The 12,969-nt window shown below is 50.4% G+C and overlaps 1 protein-coding gene across 2 annotated transcripts; it reads left to right on the forward strand.

Annotated features, from left to right (window-relative positions):
* Positions 1-845: 845 nt before the first annotated feature.
* On the forward strand, positions 846-7,606 carry Ltbr (lymphotoxin beta receptor). Of its 2 annotated transcripts, none has more exons than XM_057770583.1 (10): positions 846-1,254; positions 1,347-1,443; positions 1,693-1,818; positions 1,915-2,067; positions 2,425-2,521; positions 2,692-2,771; positions 4,981-5,088; positions 5,342-5,367; positions 6,105-6,321; positions 6,706-7,606. In XM_057770583.1, the coding sequence occupies exons 1-10, from the start codon at positions 1,132-1,134 to the stop codon at positions 6,945-6,947; spliced, it is 1,269 nt and encodes a 422-aa protein (XP_057626566.1). In that variant the 5' UTR covers positions 846-1,131; the 3' UTR covers positions 6,948-7,606. The 2 variants fall into 2 exon arrangements, with proteins under 2 accessions (XP_057626566.1, XP_057626576.1); XM_057770593.1 differs by having other exon boundaries at positions 849-1,224.
* Positions 7,607-12,969: the final 5,363 nt, after the last annotated feature.

Raw genomic sequence — 12,969 nt, forward strand, 5'->3', positions numbered from 1 at the left:
CTTCCTTGAGGGCTCTGTAGCTGCTTCCTGGAAGTGAGGACTGGAATTTGGAGAGTGTGTTGGGCAGGGCTTGGGGGTGTCAGCCAGTGGAAGGGGAAAGAGGGGGCGTCACAAAACTGCAAGCAGCTCCAGGCTAATAAGGGTGGGAAGAAAAGGCCACAACCTTGGAACTGCACTCCTCTGCCTGGCACCCTGAGCAGGTCTTCTCTAGAGGGAAGGCTGGCCTCTCAGGTACAGGCTTATGGGCATGCAAGCTGGAATTGGGCTACCCAGCCCCAGCCCAGAGGTCCCCAACTCACCAGGACCTAGGTTTTCACATCTTCCCCAACTCTCCCTTTGAGAGAGCTCCCCAGAGGACAGAAGGACAGGTCCAGGGCCAGCTGCACTCTCTCCAATGTCTTGTGGTGTGCTCAATAGTGTGTGATGTGGGTGGGCCAGCAGTGGCTTCTTACTGTGGTAGCTTTTCTCTAAAATTCACAGAGTGGGACAGGCCCTCAGCTTCTGCCAAGTGGGATGACGGGCCAGGCTCTGCATCTGCTAGCCACCTCTGGGTGTCTCCACCGGGTGCACTGTCAATCCCTGGTGCATCCGCTTTGCAAATCTGGCACCCAGCTGCCCACTGCTCTGCCTCAACATCCATGTGTTCCCAGGTCAGCTCTGCCCCAGGCTGTTGGAGGTCAGCTTGACAGACGGTGGCTAGCTACCGACTCTGCCGCCCCTTTTCCGCCAGCGGGTGATCCTTGTCTGCAGCCCCTCTGAGGGACAGGCTTGTGAAGAAAGGTGGAGGCCCGGGTTCCGGGCCTGCAGCTCTCACGTGCTTTCCCGGCCACCCCCTCCCGCCCTGCGTCGAGGCGGCCAAGCCTGTTCCTCTTCCCCGGTCGCGATTGCGACAGGCCGGCCTCTGCTCCCAGAGCTCCCTGCCCCCGCCCCCGGCCGGCTCTCTCCACTCCCACTTCCTGAGCCCGGCGCTGGAGCCCTGGAGGCCAGGCCCGGCCGCTCCCGGCCCCCGGGGGCACGTCGGCCCAGCCGCCAGGCTTGGGAAGTCGTGGCCAACGCTGCTCAGGACGTCCGGGCTTCCCACCTTCCTCCCAGGCCTCCACCCGGTCTGGTCAGCCGACCCGAAAGGCCGCCATGCGCCTGCCTGGGGCCTCTCCCTGCGGCCTGGTCTGGGGGCCACTTCTGCTGGGACTCTGCGGGATCCTGATGGCAGCCCAGCCCCCGCTGGTGAGGGAGGGGCTAGGTGGGATGGGCCAGGTGAGAAAGAGGGCCTGGGCAAACTTCTCTCCAGCCCTTCTGCCCACAGAGCTAACCCTGCCTTGTTCTCTGTCTCCGCCTCGCCCTGGAAGGTGCCCCCGTATCGCATAGAAAACCAAACTTGCTGGGACCAGGAGAAGGAATACTACGAGCCTAAGCATCAAGTCTGCTGCTCCCGCTGTCCTCCAGGTGAGAACAGTGGCCCCAGGAACCCCGGGTGGGAGAGGTGGGTCCGAATGACACCAACACTGGTAAAACTAGATGGGAGAGAGGGACGGGAGAAGCATTAGCCATTGTCACACTGCCGCTGAGATTTGAAGAGGCGCCTGCATAGCCTTGAAGACAGGATGGGGACAAAGAGGCCAAGGAGAGGCTCTGTGGCATGCAGCAAGCGTCGGAGATAGACTCCTGTCTCCTGATACCCCTCTTCCCTCACAGGCAAGTTTGTCTCCGCCATATGCAGCCACAGCCAAGACACAGCTTGCGAGACTTGCCCCGATAATTATTACAATGAATACTGGAACCACCTCTCCATCTGCCAGCTCTGCCGCTCCTGTGACCCTGGTGAGTGGGGACCCACCTGGATGATGGGTACAGCTGCAACACCGGCCCCTCTCTGACCCAGCCCCTCTCTGACTCTCCCTCTCCTCTCCCTTCTAGTGCTGGGCTTCGAGGAGGTTGCCGCTTGCGCCAGTGATAGAAAACCTGAGTGTCGCTGTAAGCCAGGGATGACCTGTGTGTATATGGACAAGGAGTGTGTGCACTGCGAGCAACCTGTAGTGTGCCAGCCTGGCACGGAAGCCGAGGTTACAGGTCAGAGGTCACTGAAGGCAGCCAGTGAAAGGAGGCTGGGTGTCAAGGGCTAGGAGCTCTGAAAGGTGTCCTTTGGGGACTCCCCTCTGGAGTTCTCTTTGACAGAAAATATGGTTCCTTGCAAAAGGCTCACAGGTGGGGGTCTGCCAAGTCATGAATTGGGACAGGTGTAAGGTACTTAGAAGGTGGCTCCTGTCAGCACTGGGGAACCCTGGGGAAACCAGCAGACTAAAGCCAAGCTGGGAAGGTAACAGTTATATTGGCATGAAGGCTTGGCATGAAGGAGGCATCAAGGAAGCCCACAGCTGGGCTCACGCTTGCCCACTCACTCTGACTGGCCTGCCTTTCTTTTGCCAGATGAAGCTATGGATACTGACATCACCTGTGTCCCCTGCAAGCCAGGATATTTCCAGAACACTTCTTCCCCTACAGCCCGCTGCCAACCCCATACCAGGTGAGAGTGCCCCTTCCCAGATGTCCCCCCAACTCCAGGAAGCCCTACTGTTGCCGTTCCCGTCATCTTTGGCTTCATATGCTCGCATGGCCATTCCCACACCAGGTGTTCCTAGAGCACCAGGTACCAAGGAGAACAGCAAGAGCTCACAGTCCTGTTTCCTCCCACAGATGTGAGACCCAGGGCCTGGTGGAGGTGGCTCCAGGCAGCGCCAGCTCTGACACCATCTGTAGAAATCCATCAGAGCCAGGTGAGAGGCGGGGCTGAGGTCCAAAAGGCAGGATCTGGGAAAACCGCCTCCGTCTTCCTCATCCAGAAAAACGGGGAAACGTGCATCTTTCCTCCTAGGATTAGGCTGAGAAAGAAACATCCCTTCTAAAGCGATTGGAAGGGGCTGGCATAGTGGCAGAGTGCTTGCCTGGGATGCATGAGGTCCTGGGTTTGAACCTAAGTGCCACCTAAAGAAGAAACAAAACATGGACAGCTAGGCGTGCTTGCGTACCCATTTCATCCCCGGCACTTAGAGGATCAAGAGTTTCGGGGCAGCCTGGGCTCCCGAGTGAGACTGTCTCGGGGGTGGGAATAGAACATCCGTAGACTATATTCTTTTTTTTTTTAATATTTATTATGTATACAATAGTCTATCTGTGTGTATGTCTGCAGGCCAGAAGAGAGCACCAGACCTCATTACAGATGGTTGTGAGCCACCATGTGGTTGCTGGGAATTGAACTCAGGACCTTTGGAAGAGCAGGCAATGCTCTTAATCACTGAGCCATCTCTCCAGCCCCGTAGACTATATTCTTACACACTATAAAAGTTACATCTGCTATACTAGGAAGGCACCCGTGTGCTGCGATGCAATTCCGACTGACTCTGTCATTATCCTGGCGTCCCTTCCGTCCCAGGCCTCCCCGCAGAATTCCTTTCCTAGTGGAATACCTCATTGTTCAGTTACACACGTCTGCAAGAGTCTTGCTCCTCATCTGACTCTTCTAGGTTTCTCGTGGTTTCCGTCTTCTAGGAAGCTCACAGGTTTCCCAGCCTGCTGGCTGACTGAGGGTTGTTCTGAAGACTGTAGTCATTGCTAACTGGCAAACTGCAGTAGCATTTCTGAATGGGCAGAGATTTGTGGTTATAGCTTCCAAGTTTTGCGAGCTACCCCGAGCCCCTCAGTGATCCCACTTACTCTGCTCAACGATTCCATGAAGTGGAGTTGTTCACCCTCACCGATGGGAAGTGCCAGGCATTAAATGATTTGCCTGAGATCACCCCAGGGTGGGGGTGGGGTGTAAATCTTGTGATCCGTGTCTGTATCTGAGTCTTTCTCACATGGGGCCCATTTATAAGGTACACGTGCTGTAAAACTTCTTAAAAATGTGTCCCAGGTGTGGTGGCACATGCCTGTCACCCCTGCATTGGGAGGTGGAGGCCGGACTTTGAGGTTGGGCCCGATGAGACCTTGTCTCTGAGAGAGGATGACAATTAACTAAAATTCACCCATTGAACTTAGAGCCCTTCTCCTCTACGTCCCCGTCTGGCTCTTCCCATGCATTCCTATGCATTTCTAGTCATATAATTTTTTTTCCTTACTAAAAGTGGAGTAATAAAAGTGTTTATCACGTGACATTTTTGAGGGGGGGAGTTGACACACTGAGGAGATGCGAACCCCCCACCCCCTCTAGCCTAGCCTTTCAGTTAACAGCGATCGTAAATATTTTCCTATGACCTCTCAGAAATTCTCAACTCTGCACCAAATGTCAAGGACGCACCGGTCATCACTGTCTCTAGCATTTCAGAGCTAGGGTTTTAGCCAGTGGGCCTGTTAACTGCTTCTTTTACATCTGACAAACCGATGCTCGAATAGGCGAACTGACTTAAAAGACCTAGGTGTGCGGACTCCTGGTTCAGTTTCTCTCCGTGCCTTGCATTCTTCCCTCCCTTCGGCCACAGCTGTGGGTGAATCAGTGTGGGCAAGCCTGGGAAACCAAAGTCCCCTCTCTCTGCCTCTTTCCTTCCTGAGCCCCACCATGAGCAAGGGAGTGAGCAGCTTGGAACTCTTACTCTCCCTGAGAGCCATAGACCGGGCTCGGAAGTAAGGTTCTCACAGGCAGACAGGCGCAATCTCAGGTCTGGTTACAGAACCGGGGCTCTCCCCTCAGACCCAAACACCACCTCCCCTCCCCGCTGCCTTTCACGTACTTCTGGCCTTGAAAACCAACTGCCAAAGCATCTTTCATGTACTGACTGCAAGCATTCTAGACATCACCACTCAGGGCAGTCCCTCATGTGGTCAAGAGACCCTTCCCGAAGTCAACCTCAGCCCCTTGTCACAGTAAACGGTTCCAAAGAGGGAAAAGGCTGCCTGATGTCTGGGAGAAGCACCCGCCCCCCATCCTCGCCCCCTACCTGCCCCACCCCCGTCCTCAGGTGGCCTCACTCTCGTCTGCCTTCCTGGCAGGAACAATGCTGCTGCTGGCCATTCTGCTGCCACTGGTCTGTCTTCTGCTCTTCAGCACCACCCTGGCCTGCACCTGGATGAGGCACCCCTCTCTCTGCAGAAAGCTGGGTAGGAAGGAGACAGCGCTTCCTGTCCCCACGTGGAGGTGGCAGTGGAGGGGAGGGATATTCAAGGACAAACTCTGGTGCACAAGGCTCTTGGGTGCTGGATATTCTCTCTAGCCTCTCATGCTGAGGCTAGAGACGAGGGTAGCTGTACTGACTTCCGCTAGGACCCTAGGGTTGGCAGCACACGGTGGTGGGGACAGAGGTTGAAGGTTAGGAACTGCAGGGCTCTCAACCTGTTTTGGTTTTTATTTCAGGTACTCTGCTCAAGCGGCATCCAGAGGTAAAGGAGTGGAAGAAGTCAGCAAGGAAGGGCGGGGCGGCGAGGTCAGGAAAGGTGGACTCTGGCCTCCGTTCATTCCACTGATTGCTTGCTGAGCAGCCATGGTCCAGCCGCCATGCCTGGCACCAGCATACAGTCTGAGGAAGAGCCTCCAACCCTGGAGTCTGCGAATGAGTGGAAAGAATAAAATTCAAAGGCTGGGATGTTAGGGCCCTTAGCTAGCATGTACGAGGACCTGGGCTCCGTTGCTAGTGGCAATCACAACTGTACCATCGCAGCACTTGGGAGGCTGACACAGAAGGCTCACCATGAGTCTGTGGCCAGCCTGGGGCTCTATAGTGAAATTCAGGGCAGCCTAGGCTAGAATAAGAGCCTGTCGCAAACACAACAAAACCATGACAGCAATGATAATGATATATAAAGAATAATTGTGTATCAGGTGGCAGCCGTAATGAAAGTGAGCTGGCCAGTGAGTGGCAGGTGGGCAGGGAAGGCCTCTCTGATGCACTGGTGACTCGAGCAGGGAGTTGAAGAAATGAGGGTGCTAATGAGGGGACTCTTGAGGAAAGTGCTCTAGAAACTGGAGAAGCATCGAGCGCAAAGGTCCTGAGGCATGGTGAGGCGCGGATGCTGACAACGAATGCATTGCCAGAATACAAGGGAAAGGGTGTGGGGACTAAGGTACGATGAAGTCTAGCCTCTGATGTCGGCTGCTTCTCTCTCTTTCTCTTCTACAGGGAGAAGAATCTCCCCCATGCCCCCCTCCAAGAGCCAACCCAGATTTCCCTGATCTGGCCGAGCCACTACTACCCACGTCTGGGGACTTGTCCCCAGCCCCTGTTGGACCCCCAGTGACTCCAGTCTTGGAGAAAGTGGTGCTTCAACAGCAGAGTCCCCTGGTCCAGGCTAGGGAGCTGGAGACTGAGCCTGGGGAACACAGCCAGGTGGCCCACGGTGAGCTGGACAAGCCATGGGGAGAAAAGAGTGTGGGGAGGAAGGGAGGGATGGGGGTGGTTGGCAGGGAGAAAGAATAAGGTCCAGATGAAATAAAAAGATCCAGAGGCAAAACAGAAGGGAAGAGTCTGAGAGAAACAGAGGAGTGTGTTCAGCACCTCAGAGAGTTATAGAGAAGCTGGGGTGTGGGCACACCTGCATCCCCAGCACTGGAAACAGGAGGACCAGGATATCAGAGCCAGCCTCCACTACACAGCCATTTTAGGCTAACCTGGACTATGTGAGACCCTGACTCAGAGGAAGAAGTAGCAAATGAGAGGGGGAGTTGCGAGGAAGGAGGAGAATTCCGGAAATACCCTTCTCATTTCACCTTCTCTCCCATAGGTGCAAATGGCATTCATGTGACCGGAGGCTCAGTGACCGTCACTGGCAATATCTATATATACAATGGGCCAGTGCTGGGGGGGACACGGGGTCCTGGAGATCCCCCCACTTCCCCTGACCCTCCATACCCCACTCCTGAAGAGGGAGCCCCGGATCCTTCTGTGCTCTCCACACCTTACCAGGAGGATGGCAAAGCTTGGCATCTGGCTGAGACAGAGACACTAGGGTGCCATGCCCTCTGACAGGGCCAAGGAACCTACATGCTGCCTGATGCCTGATGGTATCTGAGAAAGGCAAGGAGGACAGAGAGTCCAGCACCTTCTCCTCGAGGCTGCTCTACCCACCAGAACTCACAGGGTCTGGAGAGGCTCTGAGAGCAGAAGCCTAAGAGACTAAGCCTCAGACACCTCTTGAGAGCAGAACCGGACACTGGCAAGGCACAGTGCCTGCCCGGGACTCTGACTACTGTCTGAGCCAGCCTGAGACTTTGTGGCGGACCCACCAGTCCCAGAGGCTGCACACATTGAGCCTCAGACACAGGCGAGGCTTGTGACCCTAGCTGCTGCCCACCATGCCTCCCTGCCCCTTAAACATGGCAAAGGAGGGAGCAGGTCACAGGGTCAGTGGCAAGGACATCCCCGGGACCTTGCAAGGCTTCGTGGTGCTCATCCTCAACTTTCACAGGCCTTGAGGGCTCATACCATGTGGACCAAGACAGACCCTGGGTGAAGATAAAGCCACGTGGAGGAGCATCCCTCCCTTGCTCCTGGGGGAGAGGATGGTGAGACAGTGAGAGTGGGGGTTTGGATATCGTTATCAGGTATCCAGGAGAACAGGAGAAAAAATGGCAAGTGTATTTATAAATTGTAACCACCTGCAAATAAAGTCAAGATTGAGAGCCTTTATTTTCTTGGGTTTTATAGAGAAACACTAGACCATTAGGACAAAATCAAAGGCAAAGTTGAAAAAACACAAAAATATCGTCTTTCAAAGGTGCTCCTGGAAGGGGTCCCTAGGATTGATTCAGATAGTGTCCATATTAAGCAACAGTGTCTGAGTATTTACAGAGAAATAGTGTAAGCATTCAACACACCTACAATATGGACCGACTGGGTCCTCTCAGAAACCCGTGAGACATGCACTCCCTTGACACAGGAGAAAACAGACTCAGAGGAAGTCATTTGTTCAAGTCAGCTGCAAATGGCAAGGGGGTTTGTGCCCAAGTAGCCCTGCATAAATGTCTTTCAGTGGTCCTGTCTTTCACAGGCAGCAAGTCTCAGCACACACCCAAACATCCCGCTGTGTACAGTGGAAATCAGGGTTGGCGGAAAGGATTAACGAGTGCTCGATATCCACCGTGAGGGAGGCCAACTTCAGCTCTATTGGAGAACAGAAATCTGGGCTAGCTGAATCCTTTTAGCTCAGAGGGAGCAGTCAGTGTGTGTGTGTGTGTGTGTGTGTGTGTGTTATCTTTATTAAAAATTAATAATAAAAACTGTAATGTCTCTTGCCCCTTCATTGGTAAATGCTTGCTGCTCATGCATGTATCCACCATACCGCCCGGCAGAGGTGACCCAGAGCCTGACGGATTGCTCAGAGCTGACTGTTCCTTCCATAAAAGGCAACTCTTGTGGATCCAAGTGTTAGGAGCTCAGGAGCTGGCCTTCATCAAGACGGTATGGCAAGAAAACACACATCCCAGGAGTCTGAGTGGATGGGTTATTTAAGGTTGACTATGAAAACTGGATCCAACTTCCTTCTGCACAGAGCAATGCTTGGCCACATCGTCACCAAGATAAATCTCTGTCATGCTAGAGCCGGATGACATGGATCCTTAATAATCATTCCAATGTGTTAGAGTTTTTAAAATTACTACAAGCTGTTCAATAAAATTAAGGGGGGGAGGACTCAAAGAAATGGTATTCCTTGGCCATCAGGACGGCTCAGCAGGTAAGGGCACTGGATGCCAAGGATGCCAAGCCTGATGACCAACTCTGATCTGCAGAACCCACATGGTGAAAGTAGAGAAATGGATTCCTAAAAACCGTCTTCTAATCTCCATGTGTGTGCATTTGCGCTCTCTCTCTCTCTCTCTCTCTCTCTCTCTCTCTCTCTCACAAACACACAAACTGAGGGCTACACACACACACACAGAGGACTACGCATGTCTACACTGTATAGTATGGAACAAACTCCTGCTGGTTGGTTTTCGAATTGAGTATACAGATTAATTAGGAAAAGCTGACATCTTCGTGGGGTTGGCTCTTCCTGTCAGAAATGCAACACATCTGTCTGTTGGTTCTTTTCTGTTTGTGTCTGACAGTAGCACCTCAATTCTTTCTCACCTTTGATGGAGGTGGTTCTTGTATTTTATCTGTTGCTTTCATTGGTTAATTAATAAAGAAAACTGCCTTAGCCCATTTGATAGGCCAAATCTTAGGTGGGTGGAGTAAACAGAAGAGAATGCTGGGAGAAAGAAGCTGAGTCAGGGAGTCGCCATGATTCTCCCACTCCAGACAGACGCAGGTTAAGATCTTTCCTGGTAAGCCAGCTCATGGTACTACACAGAATATTAGAAATGGGTTAGATCAATATGTAAGAGCTAGCCAATAAGAGGCTGGAACTAATGGGCCAGGCAGTGATTAAAAGAATACAGTTCCCATGTAATTATTTCGGGGCATAAGCTAGCCATGCGGGCGGCCGGGTGCCAGGGACGCAGCTCCGCCGCTCTTATTTCAACACACCTTCTCTTGTCTTGTTCATTCCTGGGTGTGTTTATCGTTATTAAGTACTATAGAAATGAGACCATTCAATTTATTTTTTGTTTTGATATTTTGATTGATTGGTTGGTTGGTTGGTTTTTCAAGACAAGGTTTCTCTGTGTAACCCATGACTGTCCTGGAACTCACAGAGATCCTCCTGCTTCTGCCTTCCGAGTGACGGAATTAAAGATGTGCACCTCCACCATCCTGTTTGGGAAGAGGGAATCTTAACTGAGAAAATGCCTCCATAAGATTGGTCTGTAGGTAAGTCTGTGTGGCATTTTCTTAGGAGGGCCCAGCGTACTGTGGGTGGTGCCACCTTTGGGCAGGTGGTCCTGGGGAGCATAAGTAAGCAGGCTGTACCGGCCATGGAAACAAGGCAGGAAGGCAGCGCTCCTCCGTGGACTCTGCTCCAGATCCTGCCTCCAGGTCCCTGCCCTGAGTTCCTGCCCTGACTTCCCTTAAGGATGGATTTATGAGCTGTAAGTTGAAAAAATCTTTTCCTCCCGAGTTGCTTTTGGCCATGATGTTTTATCAAAGCAAGAGAATCCTAACTGGGACAAATAACAAAAACAAGAATAAACCAAAACCAACCAACAAAAAGCATATACTTTGGGACTACCGAGATGGCTCGACTGTTGAGAACACTTGATATACTTGCAGAAGACCCAGGTTTAATTCAAAGCACCTGCATCAGGCAGCTCGCAACGGCCTGTTACCCTTGCTCTAGCAGATTGGATGCCTTCTTTTGGCCTCCATGGACACTGCATGCACATGGGACACATACAGACAAGCAAGCACTCAAGCATGTACATAAATAAGAAGAATTTTTTAAAAACGTAAGCACACACTTATGTAAGCACATACTTGTTCATGTTTGTTCCACCACGACCCTCGCATTTAGCATGTTCTCATTCAATGGGAATTTAAACAGATGTATTGATTTTGCTATATTAAGGAAGTATCCATGTCTTAGCATTTTATGCAAATCAGACGGCCAGTAAATGAGGAGAGGCTGGGCAGAAGCTACTGGAGCGGGGTGTTGGTGAGAGATTTTGGGGTGCCCTGTGTAGAGAGAGTCAGCAGGACGAGCTGATGAACTGGCATCCCAGCTCTCTCTCATTCACGGACTGGGCCTGGTGGCTTGTTAAACGAATCTGAGCCACACTTTCAAAGTTCACATTTGGAAAGCATTAAGTGCTTTCTACGTAGCAGTCATTTTAAGATAAAATAGCCAACAAAACAAACTTGGTTGAGGACTTCCTGGAGTTTGTGTAATAACTGCAGAGAGATAAGCACTGAGAAGCACAGGACTGGGATTTGATGGAGGCCGGAAGGTCAGGAAATGCCTGCTAGAGCCTGCTAGAGGCATGAACCCGAACCCGCAACCCCGCAACCCGGAGAGTAATGAAAGGGCTCCCCAGGGAGAGCCGTGAAGGAAAGGAGGGAATGGCTGGTGAAGGCCCTGGGATGGAAGGAACCATTTGCGTGGCGCTGGGGACTTGGTTCCAGGGAGCTGAAGAGGGAAAGGTAAACAGGAAGCAGGTTGCCCAGACAGACAAACTGTAATAAGAGTTTGGGACTTTACCCTGGGAGCAGTAAGAAGCTACGAAACTTTTTCCCAATGTAGTAAAATGTAGAAAGTGTACAGCGTTCGAGTTAGAGCCTGAAAGGCCGCTGACACTGGTTTAGGGAGCTAAAACGCTTGTCTTGTATATTCCTAGCCGCTGAGCCGTTTCTCTAGCCCCTCATAAAAGAAAATGTAATGTAGAAAACTATAAAGACTGTTTCAAAGTTATATTCATGTAAGTATTCTGTAGTAGGGAGCTGCGGGCCTCTTCCCACAGCCCGGCTCATGGTTGCCTGGCTAGCTTATGCCCCAAAATAACGACACACAAACTCTATTCTTTTAAACACTGCTTGGCCCATTTCTGTTCATGTGTGTAGCACCCCAAGGAGCGCTTACCGGGAAGATTCTAGCCTACGTCCATCCTGGGTCGGAGCTTTATCGCGTCTGCCGGGGAGAGGGGAGCATGGCGCATGGCGTCTGCTCCAGAGAGCAGAGCTGTCGAGTCTGAGCTCACTTCCTCTTCCTCCCAGCATTCTATTCTGTTCACTCCACCCACCTAAGGGGTAGCCTATCAAATGGGCCAAGACAGTTTGTTTATTGACAAATGACCTTCCTGCATCATTTCCCTTTTTTCTGTTTAAACAAAAAAAAAAAAAAAAAAAAAGGAAGGCTTTAACATTAACATAGCAAAATTACATATAACAAAACAGTTATCAAGTAAGAATTACAGTTACAATATTTACATCTATTTTATCTTTATCATAACTAAAGAAAACTATAACTATCTATCTATTCTTCAACTCCATCAAAGACTCCAGAAGGATATAATATTACCTAAGCAAACAAGAAATAAGCAACTTTCAAACTCTAGAAATGACAGAGACATCTCGCTGCCTTGACAGTCACCCAAAGTTTCTCTGTACCGTTGGGGCATCCATCTTCGGCCCACAGGCCCATAGTTTCCAGAGACATTTCCATGAAGCAGGAAATTTCAAAGTCAGTTCAGTCACTATCTGCTGTGTCCTGCAGAATGTCTCGCAGACTCCTTCATGAATCAGGAACCCCGAAAGATCATCTCACCTTTAGGCAAGTTCAGCAGTCCTCTCTCTGTGGGTTCTCTGTGTCCAGTTTATGCAACAGTCCAGGCAAGAGCAATTTCTTGCCCAAATGGCTATCAAACTCCATAAGGTGCCTCTTCTATGCCCATCTTCTGCTTGAAGTAGATTGGTGCTGCCAGGAGCAGAGTGTCTCATTGTCATGAAAAACCTTAAGTTATTAAAACACTTAACATGTCATATTTTATAATCTTTGAAAGATATGAAGAATGTCTATTTAAAATATATCTATGTACATCTAGAAAATCTAACTAACATGACTACAAGCTTGACTATTATTGATAATTATCTATTAACAACCTATATACATTACATTTTTAAGTGAACTACACAATCACAATACCTTAATCAATATCAGAAATACATATACATATAATAAAATTGACCTTAAATCTAAATCACTAAAGCAAAATCCATATCAATGCAAATTATTCATACCTATATCATAACCCCCTTTAAATGTAAAAGAACATTTATAAACAATATATGGGAACATGGGCGCAGTTTTTTCTCTCCAAACTGCTTCCTGCTGAATGGGGGCGCTGTTAATCAAGTCTTTCATGGTATAACCTGTGTGCTAGGTTCCTCTCAGTCGGCAGTTGAGCAAAGTAATTTTTTGAAGGTGTTCACAGCAACCCTTCAGGAGGACGTGGTCTATCATACCATATTGAAATAGAAGCAATCCAAAAAGTCTCATCCTCTGTGAAAACAAAAGAAGAAACTCTTTTCCAAAGTATCATATCCTTAGATCCAAATTCTGAAGTTAAGGTATTTTGAAAATATCTATCTTGGATTAATTCAGCAGCATTTATAAACA

The sequence above is a fragment of the Chionomys nivalis genome, chromosome 1 (assembly GCF_950005125.1).
Source record: "Chionomys nivalis chromosome 1, mChiNiv1.1, whole genome shotgun sequence".
Taxonomy (NCBI): domain Eukaryota; kingdom Metazoa; phylum Chordata; class Mammalia; order Rodentia; family Cricetidae; genus Chionomys; species Chionomys nivalis.